Here is a 24,171-nt window from a genome sequence, read left to right as displayed (position 1 = left end):
TTATGCTAATTAAAGCACTTTCTGGTAAACATTGGATAATATGCGGTGTAATATGATGTTTACTATTTCTAGGTTCAATTTTTATTTAAAAACATAAATGTGAGGTGGCATGCACCAGTTATACTTTCCAAATTTTGACGCCAGAATTGTCATTTGTTGAATTTTTAAAAAGGTCCAAGAAAGAAAGGTTGAAAGAAAGATAGAAAGAAAATTCTATATCATTGCCTTCATCATAATACGTTGGTCTTTTTCCAGTTTTATTTATCAGTTTTAATTGGAAAGGAGAGTTTGGATAAGATCTAGATTCGTATAATATTCATGTTTAAATATCAGTATGTATCGGACATTGTTCATTGTTGAAGTAGTTTATGGTTCTGACGCTGCAGTGATAATTAACACGAGTGTAACAACCAGAGAATAGCTAATGATAATTATGCGTGAACACATCCCTAACACCTAGCCTACTACTGTAACGGCATAGGTCTATCCATACAGTGCGTCAAACATACAAAGACGTGCGCATTAATACAACACAGCGTGTGCCACAAATGCGTATTATTGTTTTGTTCTTTTGAATTTGTATACCTGAAGCGTCTGCAGTGTATCTATTGTTTGAAATTACAAGTTAGATAGTTTGCAGTAATATTTCCTTATATCAAAATATTCTTTGTATTTGTATGAAAACAAAAAAGATATCTATTTCTTTGAAGAAATAGATACTGTACATAGTTTTACATTGGGTGTATGTAGTGACATTTCTTTACGGTCGATCTAAACTAGTAACATTGCCCTATTACATGTCTTAATATATTGGATAGACTAAAAAGACCATCGAATATTCGGTTGAACCTAATAATATTATTACCATTAAATTAATTTCCTTAGGCCGGACCTAATTAAAATGTACTGAATAACCGTTAGACTCAATATCTGCGTAGTCGCGTAGTGCGTTGTGAACACAAATGTCGATAGATTGTTTTTCATTTCGGTAATGACAATCCAAGCTTAAATGTTTGCTAACATACAGACCTATTCCACGTGACACAACGGTAAATAAATATAATATACAGGTACACAGGATTTGATTGGCAACACGACACACTACACATGACCTTTGACACTGCTACATGACGGCTGTAACATGGTAAACAAATACAGACTCAATAATACAGAGTAATATTTTATTTAATTACAGTACAATCAATTTCTTATTTTACATAATATAAACAGAATTGATGGCATAGGCCTACAAATAAATTAGTTAAAAATAAAATAAAATCATTGTTAAGTAACAATATGAAACGTTTACACAAAAGGTAAACATAACGCGTATTATAGTATTTCATCTAATATTTATTGTTGAACTAAAAAATATAAATGTTTGTATCAACTCTGAATTGCAACAATCATTATATAAAAATATAACATAATAATTCAAAATGTATAATATTGTTTATGTATTATTTGATTCCCTTGGTTTTGTCTACAGTATTTATAAATCTATCTTTAAGTTTCAATTTTCTCCCGAAAAACTATATTCTAATAAAAATTTATATTTTTTGATTAAAATAAGTGAGTATCTTGAATCTCGACTGAGTGGCTTGTTTTTGGTGTGATAGCGATGTTATATATTTTAACAGCAAATGGCATATTCTGGGTTTTTTAAATTTTTAAAATTAATATTTAAAAATTTTTTTTAATGTACCCCATCCCCCCACTTCTTTTCCCTATGTATAGGTATGTCAAAGTTCAACCGCCGTCAATACTGGCGATTGACTACCCTCTCCTTATCGTTTTCCTCCAAGCAGGTCTGTTTTGAGTAAAACGCTTGACTTGCACTAAATTCAATCCTGTCCATTATTAACCATCACAGGTATGTATAGCAATGCTATCAATGAAAGATCACTTTATACATTTGTATTAGTAACCCAAAAGTGGCCTTGCAATATAAAAAAACTTGTTTATTTAGCGTCATACTATAAAAACTAGTATAGTACCGTAAAACCTCGAAAAGAAGCCCTTATTTTCGAACGAATAAATAGAATAAATTTGAAATAAATGAGAGAGTGGTTAACCAAGTAAATTCCAAAATACATAGTACGTGAATCGAATAAAAGTTACGTAGAAATGAATTTAAAGCAAAATAAATGGGCGTAGAATTTAAAGCAAATATTATTATATGCGAGAGGCAAAAGAAAAAAAAACTTCATCATTATCATTTGACAATATTTAAATCATCTTTGTTGTTCATAACACAATTTAAAAAAATATATTTACGATCAAAGACAACTCGTTTCTTTTGAAGTGTAGTAAATTATGATTTGCATTTACTCACATCTTCCAATACTATAATCAATTATTATTATTATTATATGATATTATTTATATTATTAAGATGACGTTAAAATGATAAATAAAGTATACATTCTTCCCACAGAAAAAAAAAGAAAAAATATGTTCACATAACGTCATGATCAGTACTACGAACAATAACATCGATGAAAACTTTTCTAATTTCTTCTGCTTTCTGTAGACAAAGTGTATATTAATCTATCAATTGTTCATATCGTATGAACGGGCCTTTAGTTCTGGCATAACAAAAACAGACTGCCATACGTCTATATGAGTTGCAGTGGCACAAGACAAACCCATAAGATCAAAAAATTACTTTCAATAATCAAGTAATGCAAATTGTCTAACTTAATAAAATATTCTGCTAAAATAAGTATTTTAAACATTGATAAAATCTAACCCCCAGTGATCAATTTCTTTTGCTTTTTCCAGCAGGCATTCCCGCATATAAATATCTTTAAATTCATATCTGTAAAAGTTTGTAGAATCCACCTCAATCACACTTGATCATCTGTAAGGAAAATTACACAATTATATTTCTTTTTCTTGGGGCCTTATATCTTTCGTTGAAATACTAATATTTTGAATTACTTGAAAACATTTTATAGACTAGATATGATTTAAACCTACTTAACGAATAGTTAGAAAATACAATATTTTCAATATAAACATGAAATATGAGCTCAATCTGAAATAAATTTTGGAATATAAATTTTTATTATGAAATGTATTGACTATATAGCAATTATATGTTGAGTCGGATCAAGATAAAAATGTCCTGCAGTTGAATCTCTATTGAGGGGACACATTTAGTAACATTGTTCACGTAACAGTACAAAGGGGGTTTAACACTTAATGCATAATAATGAAACCATAACAACGAAATACACCGCCCCCCCCCCCCCCCAAAAAAAAAATCATTAATTGTAGCAATCATCAAACTGGATTATCATTAAGTCACAAATAATAATAATAATTATATTAATATTAAGTATTATTATACTGTATGCCAATATAATCCTGAAAACATTTTAAGTAAAATGCTACGTTTATTTATAAAAGCAGTTTTTCTGTCAAAACTGCTCAAAGCTATCGTGAATTAAAAGACAAACGACTTAAAACAGGCCAAACATCGCTCTCAAAGCTGAAATGGGTACTATAAAAGGGAGTTACATTTGTTCTCATACATATAATTCTAATTTGACACAAAATATTGACAGTATGTTTTAAACTTTGTTCCCACTTGGACACAACAACGTAGGCGCAACACATGCGAGTTGACCAATCACAAGCGTCAGTTCGGATGGTCCACATGTTGTGATTGGCCAAATTACTTGGAATGGGGTTATGTTCTTGCGTTTTGTCCAATAGGGGACCAAACTTTAGGAAATGTCTGTTGATTTGTGCCATAGGTTCTCTTTAGCTGGTGTTTCATAATAAATAATTACAATTTTAGAAGACGTTTTAAATACGTTGGTTTCTTCTTTTGAAACAATCCCACTAGACTCAATGTGTCACACACCAAATAGGTAAGTAGACCCATAATGACAGATGAGTTTACGATTTAGACAGATCCTACATTGTTGATATGACGAACTCTATGATGCAGATATGTAATATGAAATGGATTAAAACGCATCAATTTATGTGTATACTAACAACTCAAGGGAAATAAAATATCATCTTAAGATTCATTTCTATTAAGAGCTAATCGTAACTCACTTGTAGAATACGAACTCAATATTTAAATTGTATAAGGTGTAATAGTCAAGGCAATCTTCTTAAAAGACTACGCACAATAATACAAAACACTGTTGTTTTGACATGAACCTTATGCTGTTTGGGCTATACCAAGGATATACAGTAGCATGTAAATGTATAATGTACAATGCAATCGTAATTCTTCACCTTCCGCCACATCATCATCTTTAACCACACACTTATCTCCCACTACATCGTCATCTTCCGCCACATCCTCATCTTTAACCAGATCTTCATCTTCCACATCATCATTATCTTCCGTCACATCCCCATCTTTCACCACACCCTCATCTTTTGCTACATCATTATCATCTTCCGCCAAATCCTCATCTTCCGCCACACCCTCATCTTTCACCATATTTTCATCTTCCACCACATCCTCATCTTCCACCACATCCTCATCTTCCACCACATCTACAGCCAAATCCTCATCTTCTGCCACACCCTCATCTTCCATTATATTCTCTTCTGTCACATCTTTATCTTTCACCATATCTTCTTCTGCCACATCTTCATCTTCCGCCACACCCTCATTTCCCACCATATCTTCATCTTCCGCCACATCCTCATTTTCCACCAAATCTTCATCTTCCATCATATTTTCTTCTTCTGCCTAAATCTCATCATCCACCACACCCTCATCTTTCACCATAAATTCATCTTTCGCCACATTTTCAGGCACATCCTCATTTTCCAGCACATCCTCATCTTCCATCATATTTTCTTCTGCCACATTTTCATCTTCTGCCACACCCTCATCTTTCGTCACATCCGCAGGCACATCCCCATTTTCCACCAAATCCTCATCTTCCATCACATTTTCTTCTTCTGCCCCATCCTCATTTTCCACCACATCTTCATCTTTCGTTTTCTTCTTCCACCACGTTCTCATCTTTCGCCAAACTTATCCTATGCAGCATCTATTGCCATGTTCATTTCCACTAATATTGCATCACGATAGTTGTCGCTGTCTTGGTTACCATAATTCACATGTTCATTTTCACCAACATTGCGGATCATAATAGCGTTTTATGATGGTTATAAACATCTCCCTCCTCCAGTCCTTGTTGTCCTTTGTTACCGTTATATTAGAAGTTAGAAGTAATATGATGATTGTAAAGAATCTTAAATTAGATCACATAATTTATTATATGACGAGATGATGTAAATAAATATCGCTAGAATTGAAATATGTTGATAGGCATGATGAAAATGACTGGATAAGGTTTAATTAACTCAAGTGCTGCACTATCATATTTTTAATTAAATGTAAAGACTCAATAAAACTTTATTACTGTTGATTTACTGTTGCTACAACAAATACAAACAAAATCCTGTGAAACTCTTTCTATAAAAACAAATTCTAGATCTTCATTACGATTCTATAAAGGATTAAAGCAATCGATTTCAATTCTCTTGCGAAAATAAAATATGAAACTGAATGCCGAGTTTATTAAAAAATGTTTATGAGAACCTAGTATAAAATGACCTTAAATAATAACGAATGAAATATTAAACTAGAAATGATTAAAAACATGTCATTTGTCATGCATTTTTATTAACTATGGTTTCATCACCAAGATAAATTTTATCTTCAATCATTATCTTTTTTAAAAAATAAAAAGGCCAAAAGAAAAAAGGGTTTGTTTGCAGTCCAGTTTAACATTTCCATCTGATAATCCAAAAATCAAGATATGAATGGAAATCATCATTATCTATTTAAAATAATCTTTTGTTTGTCCTCTGTTTTTTCTTAAGCTCTCTGTACACTATCAAACTTTATGTGAAAATACAATGTGATGTGCCCATATATTGACATGATGTCATATCATTACCATATTTGGGCATATCACTACCATATTTGTGCAAATCAAACTTTTTTTGTCAAGATATCTTGCATTGGTGTTATCACTGATGAATGTAAATGAAATATATAAAATTAAATATTGCTAAATTTATAAAATTAAATATTGATAATTTTATTACTGTTATTATTGATATTATTACATTCTTTTGTATACGGTGAGAGAACACAACATATGTATAATACTTTATAAATACTACATATACTTAATAAAATCTTCAATTTAAATGCCAGACTTTTTCTGTCTTCTTTAAAGAGAAAGAGAAAAATGGAAATTGCCCTGCTTAAGAAATTAGAGTGGCGATAGTTGAAAGTGTCAACGCATATTTACGGCCAAAGTGTCAACACTTATTTACGGCCAACTTTTCTTTTAGCAAAATTTAATCCTCCACAGGGAAATGAAGTTACATGATATGAGTGATGCATAAGTAAATATTTATTAATTTAACTATTTTTATCTTAATTTTTAATAATGATAACATAAATATTTCATTACTGACAGTGGCAGTAGCTTATTTGGCTTTATGTGATGACTAACTTCCAGTTTTTAGAAAAATATTTACCGGAAAAAGGACATCAATCTGAACAACAGTTTTATTTCAGTGTATATAAAAAAGATTATCTTAATTCCTGACATTTAAAAAGTTTAGTCTGTTTTTGTTCCTTGATGATGTATTTTGTTATGTACATTACAATACAATGAAATAAGATTTAATAAAGGAAAAAAATAAATGAAATGTACAATTGTTTATGGTAACAATTTTACACTAGATTTTAAAAACTGCCCTTGTTTTCCCGGACAGCAGTTTGACAGCTTTGATTGATCAACACATAATGGAATTATTTAAAGGACATTAATGTCAAAATAAATTGTAACTGAATTAAGTAATTTTATTCTTCCAATTGCAGCTGTTTCTTGATTGAAAGGTGTCACAACTAGAAAATATTCAAATACAACTGCTAACATTATTACTAGCAAAAAGGTAAGTCTGTATGTTATGTTAATTATCTAATTGTGTTCATTTACTAAGTGTTGCATCATTTATGTAATTCAATAGTCTTTTTATGACTTTCACAATTGAATGTTTTATAATAGAGTTTTTCATCAGTGAGTTGTTCTGCAGAACTAGAAAATATATATTTTTTTTCCGGCACTATGTCGTGTGATAAACAAAATAAGTAACCATCCCTCTATCGAAGCTATTAGTAATATAATAAAAAAAAAACTTATGTGCAATTTCCATAATGAACAGTTTTAATCCAACCTTTTTTTTCATGATTTTTAAATTTTTTTTTTATTGTAATTTCTGTAATTGTTCTGCTGTAAGTAATTGGTTGTTTATATCTCAATGAGATCGTTTGTATTATAATGTTTTTTAGTCTGTATATAATATAATAATATTTTTTCTCATTCTCACAGATTTCCTCATCTTTATCGTTTCAAATTAATTAATTAAATTTCAGTATATCACCGGGCGGTTTCGAATTAATGTTCATTGCCTAATGTGTTAATATAATAATATTGTTACATTTTATATCAATGTTTATATTTTTTATTATTTATTTTTTTTGCCTAAGAATATGAAAATAAAAGGCATAATAATACAGGTATATACTGTATACTGTACTAGTAAACACAAAATAGAACAAATAATTACATGACTTTCTAACTAGGTCGAAGAAAAAAATTAATTTGTTGTCACATGAATCATAATACTAGATTTGCATATTTGTAATGATGTAGAAATATTGAAACATGATAGCACAAAAATGATTACAACTTAAATGATCTGATCAACAGCAAAGTTCAACTGTACTTGCAAAATTAAGTCTACTTCAAAATTATTGAATCTAAATAAATATAGATAATGGATAGATCTTGAAAAGATGCCACTATACTAGTTAGAATCGTTTTAATTAAAACAAATGATTGATGAAACACTAAGTCATATACTTTCACGGCATTTTTACAGTCCTGTATATTTGCGCTTTAAAAAAAATCAGTGTCTTTTATTTTTGTGATGAATACTGTGTCTACTATTATTATTATTATATACTTTTTGCATGCTATCCCTCAGTCTAATTTCATCTGAAATTAAAAGCGCACAAAATAGATGGTTTTTGTAATGCCTGCCACACTGATCAGCGTATATTGCAATCAAGAGATGGATGGAATTACAAATAACGACAATGTTTATAATTCAGATGTCTAAACTTGAGTTCATCAATGACATCATCATTATAGGACATGAATTGATGAGGCTTTATAATCATAAGCAACAGTCACATACAAACTGAGGATAGCATTTCAGTTTTATGCTGATATATTTTTGAAGCCAAAAAAGGCTTAATAAGGTAGAATAACATATCACTCAAATAGAAATTATGAGGTACACGTAACTAAAATGTATAATTTAAAGGCTTACACTTAAAGGCATACAGTACTGTATTATTTGCATTTTGTATTATTTCACAAAAAAGAAATAAGAATATGTAAACTCTATGAAATGAAAGAAATAAACGTTTATTTTTTTTAATTTGCAATATAACATGTGTGCCCAAAAATATAACAGACTACAACTTTTCTTCTGAAGTATTCTTTTTGAAACCTCAATACTTCATACGTAAACAAGTAAAAATATTATACATTTTGCACTGATGATGTTGTTCGGCGTAACAACGAATGACAAAGTCGTGTTAATTTTAATTTTCGGCAACATTATTCACAACATCACCTTAAACACTTTAAGGACTTACTCAAGGTGGAAAGCTTTTAAAAAATCCGTAAAAGCAGCAGCTGATATCAACTACTTAAAAAAGTAAAAATATAGATTCTTCAAAAATTATTAAATAGTCAAAACCAAATCCAATTGAGCATTCCATTTAAAGTAAATTAATATTAACATAGCACACTGTGATATTAACTTACTTTTTTTTCAATATTGAAATTTGAGATCCCTGTAAATCAATTGTGAATCTTAAATATACAAATGTATGATTCTACTTCTTGGACAATGAGGGGGTAGTTGTCCGGATATCCAAATAACAAAGTATTACAACTTACCATGATACCACCATCTTGTCTTTTTGGGATTTTTATTGCACGTTTTTACATAAAAGCTGTTGTCTGGAGGTCGTTTCTGAAAGATAAACAAGTTTATAGAAGGCTGAAAAATATAAATAGTCTTGTTCTGTGTTTACAAAAATAAACATTGTCTGTTTTACACTTTTCAAATTTTGAACTTAAGGGGCACACAACCTTTAAGAATATTTTTTTAAATTTATAAAAGAAAATCCGTATATCCTCCCCCACCCCTAGAACACAAAATTGGGCCAGCTTTTGAGTGTGGGACTATACCCAGGAAACAAAATTATTGTTAAAACATTTCTTGTAAAAACTCATCTGAACTGTCTAGAGAGAGGTCTACATCCAGAACAAGAGTCAATACTGGGACTGTACCCGGGGATATGCCTTTTTGTGAATTCAGACATTATACCTGAGGATATACGGTAAACAAAATGTCAAAACCCAAAATGTATTCGGCATACTAACCTTTTCTTTACAACTACTGAGCATGCTCTGGATGCTAAGGCACACAGTCTCAACAGAGAGGGCAGGAGACCAATCATCAGTTAGTATAGATAAACATATATGACCATTGCTGTAAATGTGTGGATGGACAGGAATATTGCTACCAATGAAAATTACCTGTAAAACAACACATTTATTTTATTTATTTAATTTCAATAAAAAAAATGATAATATGTTAAATGTTAAAGTTATTAATTCTTGGTCCTCAAGCTTGAATGTATTGTCCCCCAAAAACATGAAAAAATGAAGATTAATAAAATCAGACTTTAAATAGGCCTTTTTGTTTTAATAAAGTTATTAATTCACTTCTGTAAAAAAAAACAAAAAACAAAAATGATTTCACTTATAAAAAGACAAAAGAAATGTTTAATTGTAACTAAAAACCATTGTCTGACAGACAAAAGAAAATGTTTTTTGCTTTAAATTACATTTTTTTCAGGTAATTATTATTTTTTTTCGATCCAGTTTTTGATCAAAGTGAGTAACTATTATTTGGTATTAAAATTGCATATTCAAAAATAAAATGGAAAAAAATATTTTTTAGGGGGACAAAATATCTTTAACTGGAAACTGAGGAAATTCGGATTAGGCCCTCCACAGCGACTACCAGATCAGCACACCGGGAGATGATCCCCTATTCTTTTCGAATAGAGTACCAAGTCAAGTTCTTTGACGTGCACTATATATGTACATGGGACCAACGGCTTTACATTCCATCTGAAGGACGAAACAATGAGAGTAAATCATCTTGACTAAGGATAAAGTGGAAGAGTCTCAATTGTTCCCACTACATGCATACATACACTGGGCCATGAAAAGGACCTGAATTTATAGGTTTCAACAAAACTGTCTTGCATGGGGATATCTGTAGTAAAAAGGTAAGGTACTTTACACAGAAATTCCAAAAGCCTGTGCCTGAGCATGCAGTGCTACAGTATGTTTGAATGGAATTAACTTTCATTTTCAATACAGGAAGACAGTCAGTATTCTATTCAAAGTACTGAATTTACTTTCACTATTATATAGGCCCATATTCTGTGACCAGTAAAAGGAGTGGAGGACCAGTAAAAATGTAAATTTTACTTTGGGACTCTTGTCTAGCTGGTTACTAATAAAAAAAGTGTTTTCATGTTATTTACTTGCTTCAAATTAGTTTTAATTATTTCTGAAACTTTTTTACTGTTTCATGACCTCATGTTTAATCCAAGCTGTTTTATACCTGTGTAAACATCACTCAACACAATTTAATTACTTATTATGACCGACTTACTTCAGGAGCATCAAAAGGATATCGAGTGGTAAATTTAAATTGTAACTGAAACTGCTCGCCTTCATATAATGACGATTCCGCACCTTGTACATCCACATTCCATCTGAAAGAAAATGGGTTTAATTATTCGTCAGTTCACACACAACATAAAGCAATTCACAGTTTAGGACCATATGATATGATATGAAACCCGGGAGACAATGTCATACACTTTTTCTAATACTACTACTACAGTAATAATACTAATCTTGGTGAATTTAGTAATAATAAAAGTTCTGTTTATACATTTATGTTACAATATGATATGACACATGCTTGTCTCGAACCCATGCCTCTCACATGATGCTAGTACTTAGTACAATATACCTTACCATATTATGCCATACCATACCAATAGTCTAGTAGTAGTCTTTCTTAATATTAATATTTATTAAATAAATCTTACGTTTGTAGAGATTTTGAAGCAGATTCATTGTCAACTTTGATACCAGCAGGAGGGTTGGACACTAAATGAAGTAACTCCTTTTGTAGGCGTCTCTAAAATCATAGAAACAAACAAAAAAACAAATGAATTGTGTGTCATGTAGAATTTAATATTCTAAAAATTGCATACACAAATATTAAACCAACTTTGCAATTCTACAGTAACAAAACATTTTATAATGTTAACGAATGTCTAGGCTAGTTTCATTGTGCATTATCCTAGCTACCAGCTAGGCTTAATCATTATCTAGGCCCTAGAGCCTCTAGGCCTACGTTGGCCTCCTCTCCTGCATGCTGCTCTCATTGCAGTGGCCTCCAACTTAACTAGACTAGGGCCTAGAAAAGATGAATAATGAAATATAAAATACATATTTGTAATATTACCTCCATTGTGGCCATTTCACTTTGCTTCCATGAAATAAACGAAGATTATTCTGATTATTCGTTCGTGTTTAACTGGGAATTTACTAAAGTAAAAAAAAAAACGTATCACCGCGATAATCTCTGGGAATTTTGCATGGAAAAATTGTGGCGGAAGTTACGTCACGAAAAGAAGACGGATATGATACTACAGAGTATGGAACGCTAGAAAGCACTCAGAAACTGAGTGAAGTACTTGGCAAACAAGGGCAATCCGAGAGTGCATATCTCCGCGCGCCTACTGTAAAATTCCCTACATAAGATTTTCCCCGAAAATATATGTATATTTTTTATTTTTGTGTCTGCTGTAATTTCAGTACAACCGTGTGAATGTGAGTTTGGTGTAATTAATGGTTATGTAAATATTTTATTTTTTTAATTATTAATGTTTTTTTGTTACTAGAATCTTCAACATTCAGATGGAAACTTACCTGACTGTAGAATTCGAAACCTGAGCTGCACTGACGAGATCTAATAAGATCGAAACAGATTGGATATATATATATATATATACATATATCAGTCTGCAGATTGGACAAATCAGGCAAAGAACATTAATTCTAAACCGCCCGGTGATATACTGAAATTTAATTAATTAATTTGAAACGATAAAGATGAGGAAATCTGTGAGAATGAGAAAAAGTCGCCCCAACCGAGACTCGAACTCAGATTGGATATATATATATATAAATCAATTGTGTTGCGTAGCACTGTGTATATTATATATAAATCATACATGTCAAATTATAGAAACAGTATATATATATATATATCCAATCTGCAGACAGTACTTATATATATTTAAAAAATAGGTTAGTTTTTGTATGTTCGAATTGTACATTTTAGTATCTTCTTATGGGGTTTTGTGTTTACAATATTGATATTATCTGTTTTTGATAGACGGTAGCAGTTTACACCTATAATTTGAAATATGAAAACAAAATAGAATCTTCAGTACCTGTATACTCTTGAAATGTTTATTTATATATACATATTTGACTTAGATACTTTTCTGGTGGAACTAGTCTGAAAGCTTATTTAACTCCAGCAGAAATGCATTTTACTTTTTTAAAACTCTCATTTTTTTTATTATATATTATGATGTATCTTATGACAATAAATAAAATTGAATTGAACAAATCTTATTATTATACATAATATACACATACACAGATGTTCAAATGAAATTGACTTTATAACGGAAGTGGAAACTTAGTAAATAAGTCCAGACACTTTACAGAACAGCAAAGCCCTAAAAAAGTAATAGAATTAGATTGCCGATGAGTAGTTATTGGGTGCTTCATGAGATGAGGATAGCCAGCTGTAAACAAAGGCCTGTTGCAACCATGGAATTCACAGTGAGCAGTTGCAAATGCAGCCAGATCTTTTAAACTCCGTGGTAGTCTTGACATCTGTAAAATATCTGTAATTACAAAATATGATGATTACATTTTAGTAGGAATGTATTGCTTCTAGGGGCCTCCGGCCTGTGTATGAAATTTGGCAAAACTTAGGCGATGGGATTACACTCCGATTACATTAATGGAGTTTACCAAAGTTCTGTGTTCAACATTTGCCTAAATTAAGGGGCAAGATTATACTCGAACATGGGATTATACTTGGTTCTACATGGTTCTGCTAACTATTTATTGATTTTATCTGAACTAAATAAAATAGCAATAGCTGACGAACCTTTGTATTTATTAACAACTCTAAAGGACAGTTCGAGCAACGAGGTTACTGGTAATCCAGGACGTGACCAGATATTTTGAATTTCATCTGGTATGTGAGCAGACATATTGCCTTCTTTGAATTCTATGCGACGTGAATTGGATTCAGTTCCACACCTAAAAAAAAAACAATTTATGTTGGTAACCACTATTCTACATTGTATGGATGGTTTATACTGTATATAAAAAACTTGGGTCGGTCTGAGCCTGACATTACTTTTCAACAGTAGTGAATATGAACACTGTAATGTGAACGTTACACATACCGGTATGTTCCAACTTCTTTTGACCACAGACTAAAAGGCACAGACTTAACCAATCCATTGTTATCAGCATATACTCTTTTTAAATTTGCGCAGTACCCAAGATCTTAAAGTAAAAGAGAAAACTTTCCTACATCTTTCTCTTACTATTACCATAAACAAAATTACTTCTCTTTTATATACATGAGTAAAATAGAACAGTATGTCTTCTTTTAGGGTTTCAATCTTAAATAATCAAGATTGTACAGTATATTATTGTTTTTTTTTTTATTTTGATTCAATTTTTATTTTTATTTATTTTTATACAATTTAGAAAATCAATATTACATTACAAATATTTTCCAGCCAAATGAATGTATAAATATCGCAAAAAGTTATAATATTTGGAAAAAATAATAATGTTAATATGGGTTTACTTCAAAAACAAAAATCAAAGCAAAAATGATAATGAAAAAAATAAAGTACATAAAAGCACATACCCATTGGCAAGTACAGAAGCTTGTTTCCAGTAATTGATAATTCTTCTAAACAATGGAGGACCGTGATTTGTCGAGGAACCACACTCAAAAAGTTTTTGTCAAGATTTAATGTCTGTAGTGAAGAGCAATTTTGAATATCACTAGGTAGAGATGTTAATTTGTTATGGTTTAATATAAGTGTCACTAATCCAGTCATTTTGCCAATATCTATGGATGTAAAATATTACCAAATAAGTGGATGGTAGCGTACTGCAAATACATACAAGATCACAAAATGCATACTCATGCTTTACTTTAAAAAAGTACAAACCCCAATGTTAAAAAGATACATTATAAGCGGTTCTTCAGACACCACCCCATCCCCCGCCCCCCACCCCTCTGTAATAATGTATAAAATTGTATTATCTACCTCTGCAGATTAGAGAAAAAAACCCATTGAATTACAGTGCCGTAGCCATGAGATTTAAGGTGGTGCGGTTGTCGTGTGGGCCATGGGGTTATTTTTAAAGGCTTCTGCCAAAAAGTGGTCAGGTTGAAACCTTACCAAACCTCACCAACAAGACTGTAATTTTAACATGAATAGCTACCTGGTGAGAGATGAACAATGGAATTCTGTGACAAGACAAGTGTCTTCAATGATTTAATATCAAACACACAGCAAGGTATATGCGTAAGATTGTTCATACTGAGATCTAGCGATTCTAACTTTGACAATTCACTTATATCTATAAAGGAAGAGAAAAATAACATGATGCAATTATTAATTTATATTCAATTATTCATTAATATTAAACTATATGTAACTACTAACAGGATGAAAGTCAACTGAACAGAATTTGTTTGGATTATCAATTTTTAGAGCATGCATCTATTCTCTTCAAATCATTTAAATATTTATAAATGTCTTAAAAACCATAAAAACACATTACCTTCAGGAAGGTCAGTTATCATATTAGAAGGTAAATACCTAAAAACAATATATTATTAAACAATTAATCTATGGTATTATTATTTACAGTAATTGTTCCTTTATTCCTAAATTTCAGTGGAAAAATTTCATTTCATTTATAGTCATCACAAGCAGTAACCACACAACATTTGTTACTGAAATAATATTTTCATAGGTAAACTTACAGTTCTTTCAGGTTTGATAAAAACTTTAAATCTTGAGGCTATGGAGAGAAATGTTGTTTAACAGAATACCAACACATTACTAATATTAAAATGGTTTAAAAAATCGCTATTGAAATTTAATTAGATTTTTTCAGGTTAAAATTGATGAATCTCTTGTATTCTAACACTTACAAGTGTCTGTAATAGATTCCGTTTAAGGTAGATGCCTTCAACATGTAGAAAGGCATTATCTTTGAAAAGTTGTGTTGGCAATTCTGTCAATCCTTTATAATTAAGGTATACAAGTTTGTGGCCAAGAATTCTGCATTCTTCTAATATATCAGTAATACTGTTAGCCTCCCTGTCTTCTACTTCTACAGTTTGAGGTCTGGTGCTACTGCATTGTGTACTACTACTAACTAGTCATTCTGCATTCTATCTGAAATAATAACAACAATTTTATTTTAACCAATTTATTGAACTTGCAGCAACTTGCAGTTGCAATGGTATTTTGTACAGAATGACACCATACAGAGTAGGCCTACATACATGATCTTATGATTATTATTATTAGGAGAGGCGCCGGTGCCCTTATAGTATTACTGCCCTCCAACCACTCTTCTCTGAGAGTGATCGACTCTCCACGTGTTTGTGGTTAATTGCCACAGCATGCCTTTTACATACTGTACTAGCATATTATTATATTATTAATATAATATTAGTTAGGCCTAAAGCTTACATTATTATATATCAGGCCTAGTTAGGCCTACTTAGTTAGTCTACTAACTAGGCTAAATAATTCTTTCCTAAAGATATTTAGGCTGCTAGGAGGCCCAGGCTAAAAAGTTCCTTACTTCCGATGTGCCTCTCGGATGCTTGCCAATGCTTCTCGGATCCTCACCCAGCACCCACACAGGTACGTATTTTTGCTGGCCCCTCGTTTGAGGTATATTAAAAGAGGTCATTCCAAAGAATATATATCACAAGAATGAGTAATCCGCGATTTTTGCATGAGAAATTTGTAACAGAGAGTGATGCCGCCCTCATAAGGGCGGATGTATACCGACTAAATAAGACTTGATTTAATAGATATTGTACATGTCACATTAAATAGAATTATGATAATATATTTTGCAATTGTAAACCATTTTATAATACATATTTAATAACAAACTAGTGTACATTCACTTCTACAGACAATTATTTTCTAACATGCTAAATTAGTTCACAAAAAAGGCCTAAAACAGCAACACCAAAAATCAACGAAGCGTTACTCAGCACGGCCTATTCTTTACCATTGCCGCGTACTAATCTACGCCCGGTAAATTAGGTATTGTTTTTATGATATAAATTAGTATAAAATACATGTTATTAATAGAATACAATGTTAAATTTCATTGACATTTATTTGTTTTACCAGAAACAAGTTAAATATAGGAATATTATTAAACTATCCTTTGTGAAAACGCGTAAACACCAACACGCCCGGTAGCGCTATCGTAGCGCCCGGTTGATGAAGCGATCTGTTTATTCGGCAGTTTTTACTAAATAAATTGCATGAAACGAACAATTAAATATCCAAACAGCATTTAATATGATGTTGGCATGTAGTTGATAGCATTTTTTATCATGAAAATACTACCGGTGGTCCAGCCTTTGATTAGTGTAACCGTCACAAAAAGTTGTATACATCCCAGATACATCCTCACTTATGGCGGCGCCCTACCACATGGACAATATTACTGTTACAGGGAAAATCGCGGATTACTCATTCTTGTGATATATATTCTTTGGTCATTCTGACACTTCATTCATTCTCTACTTCTCTACGGAGCGCCATTTATGCCTTTATTAACTCAATAATAGAAATAGTACTACGGTAACTGCTCAAGTGGACCCAATTTAGCACCAGGGTAACACAGTGATATAAAATAGAAATAAGTCACTACTTTTAATATCGTTTCGTATGTTAAAACACTGTGCTCAAGTGGACCCAATTTGGCACCAGTGTAGCACTGTGATATAAAATAGAAATAAGTCACTGAATGTTAATATATTTTCGTATGTTAATACACTGTGCTCCTGGCAGTGGACCCAATTAAGTTTCAATATATTTTCGTATGTTAATACACTGTGCTCCAGTGGATCCAATTTGGCGCCAGTGGTGGAGCACAGCGAATTAGTCACATACAAAAACATTGAGAAAAAAATACTTCTGGAATTCAAAAATATTTCAATATAGTTCAATATCGCTTACTCCATCCGTAATGGAAAAGAAAAATTAGTTTCAAGCCATATCAGTGATTTTAATAACTTGCGTTTATCTTAGATAAATACTTATTTAGTGTCCCCGGAAAGTCCACCTATTCATTGAAGTATGAAATTAAATATTAAGTGTCTAGTACAGCCCATCCATAGTTGAGGCAGAGCTAATAATGAAAATAGAGCCCATAATTGCACTTATACTTATACTTACTATACATTATGATAATGTTAAAATTTCAACTATCCAGACGCGACTTCAACATTTTAGGTGGGGTTTTCTACTTTAAAAACTCGACTTCGTATATGCCTAAGGCCTAGCCCGGCGGCGGAATTAGTCTAAGCTTCGAAATTGGTCTAGAAATCGGCATCTTTGCAAATGTTCTATATTTGATCTTATTTCACTCTCCATTAACCTCATACAAAAACCATCGGAGACTATCTGTTTAAAACATGTTTATTCTGGGACGGCGCGGCCATACACACCAACTACTATGAAGAATCGAATGTTGCAACATTGATTAACAAAATCAAAATTTAACGGTGGGGCGCGTTGACCGCGAATGACTAACCATCTTTCCTACTACACCTGCACAAACTCATTTGTATAACAACGAACGGCATACCAAACTATGATGAGAGATACATTCTCTTCTCAACACGTAACGCGTAACGAAAATAATTAATTTAGAAAAATTGTATTTTTACATGATTTGAATTTCTAATAAAGATTAACAAAATCAAAATTTAACTTTTAAATTTAATTTTGTGGCGTGTTCACCGCGTAGGACTAAAAATACCATCTTCCCAATTACACCTGCACAAACTCATTTGCATAACAACGCAGGGCTTATCAAACTGTTTAAAATAGCTACAAGGTCCCCAGAAATGACACCTATAGTATTTTGAAACATGATATATAAGAGTCTTCACTACCCCACCATGATTGGGGCTGAGTAAAGACAATTTTGAAAAAAATATTTATTGAAATATGAAATTAAAATATTAAGTCTCCAGTTAAGCTCACCATGGTTGGGGCAGAGCTAAGAATGAAAGCTTAGTCCTCGGAAATTATGAAACGAAATATAAAAGTCTTCAGGACCAGCCATACAATGGTGATTGTTTCCCAAGTGTGAGACATGCAATGACGGTAATTCAACAAAACAAAATTATGAAATACAAACAGAGCTAGCACACAAAAGCCTACTTACTAATTTCAATATTTCTATAATTTAGAAAACAATTAGAATTATCATATCACCTTTGATAATTATAATGCTAAATTTCAACTATCCAGATGCGAATTTTAGGTTGGGTTTTAAAAAACTCGACTTCATAATTATGCTTCAATTTCGAAGATCTGCTTAAAACATATTTATTTATTCTACCATAAACTTTTATTCACAACATATTAGTAGGCCTACAATACACTATCTTGCATGAAACGGATATTTAAAAGTACACTATATAATGTGTAACGGTAGAATTACAATTCTAATGTAAAAGATTAACAAAATAAAAATTGAACAGTGTTGTGTGTTGATCGCGAATGACTAACAATACCATCTTTCCCACGAACATGTGCACACTCATTTGCATAACAAACGCACGGCATACCAAACTACGATGAGATAAAATTAATTCTCTTCTAAACACGTAACGAAGAGAATTAATTCCCTTTTTTACATTAAAATAAATTGAGGGCGCTAAACATAAAATTTACACCACCAAAGCAGTTTGCGAGAGCCAAAAAAAAAAAAAAAGATGGTAAATGTGCTCTCCCTGCCTCAGCACTAAGGCCCTGCCACAGCCTTTTGGGGTCGTTTCCACCACATCACCAGATGCATTGATGTTGTCGCCTCATGATGTGTGGTGGAAAGGGGGACGTATGATCTGTGAACCCCAAACACAGTGGCTCGCATAGCCTTAACTCTATTCCACCGACCAGCGTGGGAATCGAACCCACGACATACGTGTTGTTAACACGACGCTCAGACGACTGAGCTAACTGATCATTTTGGTTTTAGCAAGCTTAATAGGATATTCATGACGTAATGATCAATTACGTAATACACGTATAAATAGACTATTATCAGCTTTTCAATCATGTACTTGGTGGCGTAACGGTTAATGCTCAGTTTTGAGTGCTACCGGCTGGGGTTCGAACCTCGACGGATATTTTTTTTTTTTTTTTAATATTGTTTTTTTTTTAAATAGAGATATGTGACACTGTATTGTCGAACATGTATGGTACCATACCGGTAGGTATTCAAATATGCTTAATATGAAAAGATATTAAAATTCAGTGACTTATTTCTATTTTATATCACTGTGCTCCACTGGCTCCAATAGTTCAGTTCAACCAAGTAGACTTTTCTACAGACGTTACGTAGTACAAATTGAATAGATAACCTTGCTTCATCGACCAAATTGGTATGTTTTTAGAACCTGGAAGAATAGATGTTGGTTTATTTTTTTATGAAGATCTATGATTTTATTCAAAACAAAATTGCTGCTTAAAAATTATTTAAAAGCAACACCTGTAAGAAATTTACTTATTTATAAATTATGTAAATAAAGTTGATTCAATTAAAAAGGTTGTTAAGCAAGCTAAATTCAATAAGCTAGGCTAGGCTAGCCTCCGAATCCTAGCTTCTGTGTTGTGTGTTGGCTAGTTCGCCCCTGTTAAGAGTTGGTAGGCCTAGTCAAGACAAGGCCTAGCTAGGCCTAGGTATGTAGTAGTAGGTCTAGGACCTATTTCCTCGGTCAGGTAGAGTAGTAATAGAGCCCAAGCCATCCATGTCTACACATTCAATATGTTAATTATTATTTTTATTATATTGGCAGACTTTTTTTTACCTTTAAAAAAGCAAATAAAGGAAGAAAATGAATACATATTAATAATAATAGTATACTAAACCTATAATATATGCCTAGGCCTATATTGATTTGAAATGGATAGCCTACCTAGGCATAAATGATAATATAAAACATTTGTTTTAACCAAAAATATTGATGAAACAGAATTTTTAAAAGCTGATGAGACTTTTTTTTGTTTTTGTTTTTCCCATTCATGTGACGTAAAATGAGTTTATTTGTGTTTCACTCGTCTCTGGTTAAACGATGTGACCTACTACTATATTTGTGTTGAATAAACAATGATTTTAATATTATTTAGAACCATTCTGACAATAATAGATTTGATATTGCTGCTGGTAGTAGGACTACATACTGTAAAATGTTAACTATATCTACTTTATAGCTACTGTATTATATATGTTTTCTCTTGTTGATAGATAACACTCTTATTCCTACCATCACTTGTACGGTGTATGTGTGGCAATTCATACTCAATTATGGCCGGCTCAGCAACAGTCAAGCCAACAGCAAAACATACAGCCTCGGTTTGTATCAACCTTTTAATTTACTTTTTCAAATGTTAATTAATTCACAATTTTTACTTTCAATTTGTCCAATTGACACATCCTTTGTATGCCCTATTATTATTATTATTATTATTATTATTATTATTATATATTTTTCCTATTCATAGTAATCAATTTGTGCCTAGAATGGATATTAATTTAACTTTTTTTTCAGGTTATCTTTCTACATGGCTTGGGTGATACTGGGTAAGTGACAATATAGTGAAAATATTTGTTTTTAAATAATTATAATTAAACAATAATTTATATACATCATTAATTTTTGTGGTGTTCTCTTATTTTTTATTGTGTTCTCTTATTGTGTTTTCTTATTTTTCATTTGTGTTAGACATTCATGGGCTGCAGGACTAGATTCGTTTAAAGAACCTCATATCAAGTACATTTGTCCAACAGCGTAAGTATTAATTAACAATTATTATACTGAATAAATGAAATTGTACAAATAAGACACAAAGAATAAGTAACACAATAGATACTATACACTATACGGTAGCAATTATAAACAGTCTAAAACATTATTTTTTTTTACATAGGCCCACAATACCTGTGACTCTAAACAGTGGATTTCAAATGCCTGCCTGGTTTGATATTGTTTCGTTATCATTTACTGGTAGTGAAGATTCTGCTGGTATTATCAATTCATCTAAACTTAGTAAGTCTTCAATTGTGTTAAGGTGGGAAAATGAGTTCACATCCATTACATAATTGTTTACTCTCTTTATATTCATTATTATTACAATAATTTAACAGTTTATTTACTAATTCAAATTAAACCATCTTTTAAGTACAAAGTATTATTGAAGAAGAAATGAAAGCTGGTATTGATCGTTCAAGAATCATAATTGGTGGTTTCTCACAAGGGGGCGCTGTAGCTTTGTACTCAGCACTGTCAAATCCGCAACCCGTTGGTGGTGTAGTTTGTCTAAGTTGTTGGCTTCCTTTGCATGCATCTTTTCCAGAGGTTAGTGGTGTAAACATATTTATTAAAAACAAACTTACACCACAAATGTCAATATTGTGCCATCTATTAGAAATATAAAAATAATCATGAAATGTTTTTGTTTATATGTTGTAGGCTTCAAAAGGTGACAATTCATTCCCAATTCTTCAATGTCATGGTGACCGTGACCCTATGGTGAATTATAAATTCGGACAGATGACTGCGAGTGTAGTGTCCAAAATGTGTACAAATCACACATTTACAACCTATCCAGGGCTAGAACACAGTTCATCAGCAAAAGTATGTAAAATATGATAAATATAAAAGAGTGACTCTTTCTTGTAGAATAAAACAGATCATTTTATTGTATTAAATGATAATATACAGGGACGATGACAAAACTGACCGTGACAATTAAATTAATGATGACAATGTCAAAGAATAGTGACGATTGCCAATTAAGATGATGACAATGCATGGTATCAGTTATGACTGAATGGTTCTGACGTCAGTCAAGGATGGTGAAGATAATGTTGTGAATAATGAGATGATGATGCATCAACAACAATGATGAAATGAGGATAATGCACAGTATGCTAATGCACAGTATGATGATGCTCTCTGTAACAAGAATAATAGGTGATTTAGTTGTGTATCGGATGATGTATGCTTATAACACTTAAAGATGTCCCCCAAAAACATGATGAATGAAGATTAATTAAATTAGACTTTGAATCAGTTATATTGTAGTTTTAATAATGTTAATCACTTCTGTAGAAAAAAAAACGGAAACAAAATTTCACTTATAAAATGACAAAATAAATTATTAAATTCAACCAAAAACTCATTTGGCTGGCTGCCAATTTGACTAATTTTTGCTTTAAATTACAGTTTTTTCAGGTAAATAATTTTTTTTCTATCCAATTTTTGGTCAAAGTGAATAATGTGACATTACTATGGCATTAACAAACAATTTTTAAAGAATTATTTTTTTCTGGGGGACAATATATTTTTAAGAATAATAGGTGGTTTAGTTGTGTGTTAGATGACCATGTCCAATTGGATGATTTTTCAAAATGATTTACCTTTTATTTTTACAGGAAATGTTAGATGTGAAGAATTTTATCTTAAAGGTGTTACCACCAATTTAGTAATTTTGCAATATCATCGGAAATTAATATATTTCAACAGTATTTCAACGATATGGGTGACTGCTACAACTTACTGGTTCTTCAGACTTACCACGACTCATTCATACCTTTACAATTGAAATTCTAATACTATTTAACATTTCATACAAAAATGTATTGTTTATATAATTATTCCGTATCCATTTTTTAGACAATGTCTTTCAAAATATATAATTCATTGTAATTATTGTAATAATGTATTAGCACATTTTGTAGTAAACATTTATATTTGTGTATAGCATAATCACATCTGTGTATTACTTAGACGTCTGGTATAACCTTTCAAAAGTGGTTGCATCAAATGCTGTACCGTGAATTCTACAATCTATTGATCGATGTTATTTCAGGAGCTTTCCACTGTATTAAAAGCATTATATAATGCAAAATTTGAAATCACTTATTTTACTATTTGTTGTACCCCTCATTTGTTAATTTGGCAACAGCATGGAACTAATGGTGGAAGTTTATTGTTCCTAACTCCTTAATCACAAGGCCTGTGTTATAAATCTGGAATTGGCCGGATATCTTTCTTCCTGGTTAACGCTAAAGTTTAACTTTCTATTTTTCCTTTTCTCGTTTTCCAAATTTGGTATTAGTTTGGTTTCAAAGAAAGTTCTGATCTTAACGCAAATCTTTGCTTGTATTCTTAGATTAATAGTAAGTGTTACCATTAAAGTAAATTAGAGCCAGAATCCCCATATTATCAGTCGAAAATAAAATCTTTTGAGATGTGGGTACAATTGATACAACTCTAGTACTTTCTATATTTGCATAGTATAGTAAACAAGTTTGATTCTTATAAGATACATTTATTAAACGTCAGTGTTGTTTAATACTTATTCTTTACGGAGGAAATATTAAAAGTAATACTAAGTACAAAGTATTTTTTGTCAATGTCAATTCTGTATATTGTGACGAAAACATTAAATTTGCAAACTTGATGATACAGCCAATGTTTTCTAATTGACTATTCTTTGACAAAGTGCAGAAGTTATGCCATGTACCT

The 24,171-nt window shown here is 31.5% G+C and overlaps 3 protein-coding genes across 3 annotated transcripts; 1 reads left to right on the top strand and 2 right to left on the bottom strand.

The window, feature by feature from the left end:
- Positions 1–1,742: 1,742 nt before the first annotated feature.
- On the bottom strand, positions 1,743–11,844 carry LOC144854072 (ubiquitin-conjugating enzyme E2 W-like). The gene is made up of 6 exons (XM_078711957.1): positions 11,707–11,844; positions 11,285–11,376; positions 10,840–10,942; positions 9,531–9,686; positions 9,042–9,117; positions 1,743–2,863 (listed from the first exon to the last, which is right to left on the bottom strand). The coding sequence occupies exons 1-6, from the start codon at positions 11,719–11,721 to the stop codon at positions 2,850–2,852; spliced, it is 456 nt and encodes a 151-aa protein (XP_078568083.1). The 5' UTR covers positions 11,722–11,844; the 3' UTR covers positions 1,743–2,849.
- An 861-nt stretch (positions 11,845–12,705) lies between these two features.
- LOC144854579 (leucine-rich repeat-containing protein 28-like) lies at positions 12,706–16,292 on the bottom strand. Its single transcript, XM_078712519.1, has 9 exons — positions 16,229–16,292; positions 15,520–15,746; positions 15,349–15,386; positions 15,144–15,181; positions 14,802–14,939; positions 14,215–14,421; positions 13,739–13,841; positions 13,435–13,589; positions 12,706–13,165 (listed from the first exon to the last, which is right to left on the bottom strand). The coding sequence occupies exons 1-9, from the start codon at positions 16,290–16,292 to the stop codon at positions 12,936–12,938; spliced, it is 1,200 nt and encodes a 399-aa protein (XP_078568645.1). The 3' UTR covers positions 12,706–12,935.
- Positions 16,293–20,018: 3,726 nt separating this feature from the next.
- On the top strand, positions 20,019–24,048 carry LOC144854873 (acyl-protein thioesterase 2-like). The gene is made up of 8 exons (XM_078712874.1): positions 20,019–20,131; positions 20,886–20,993; positions 21,190–21,221; positions 21,364–21,429; positions 21,569–21,687; positions 21,821–21,996; positions 22,111–22,275; positions 23,076–24,048. Exons 1-8 carry the CDS (start codon positions 20,078–20,080, stop codon positions 23,124–23,126), a joined length of 771 nt encoding a protein of 256 aa, XP_078569000.1. The 5' UTR covers positions 20,019–20,077; the 3' UTR covers positions 23,127–24,048.
- Positions 24,049–24,171: the final 123 nt, after the last annotated feature.

The sequence above is a fragment of the Antedon bifida genome, chromosome 10 (assembly GCF_963402885.1).
Source record: "Antedon bifida chromosome 10, ecAntBifi1.1, whole genome shotgun sequence".
Classification (NCBI taxonomy): domain Eukaryota; kingdom Metazoa; phylum Echinodermata; class Crinoidea; order Comatulida; family Antedonidae; genus Antedon; species Antedon bifida.
The sequence above is the reverse complement of the archived record's forward strand: the minus strand, read 5'-3'. Positions and strand labels throughout refer to the sequence as shown.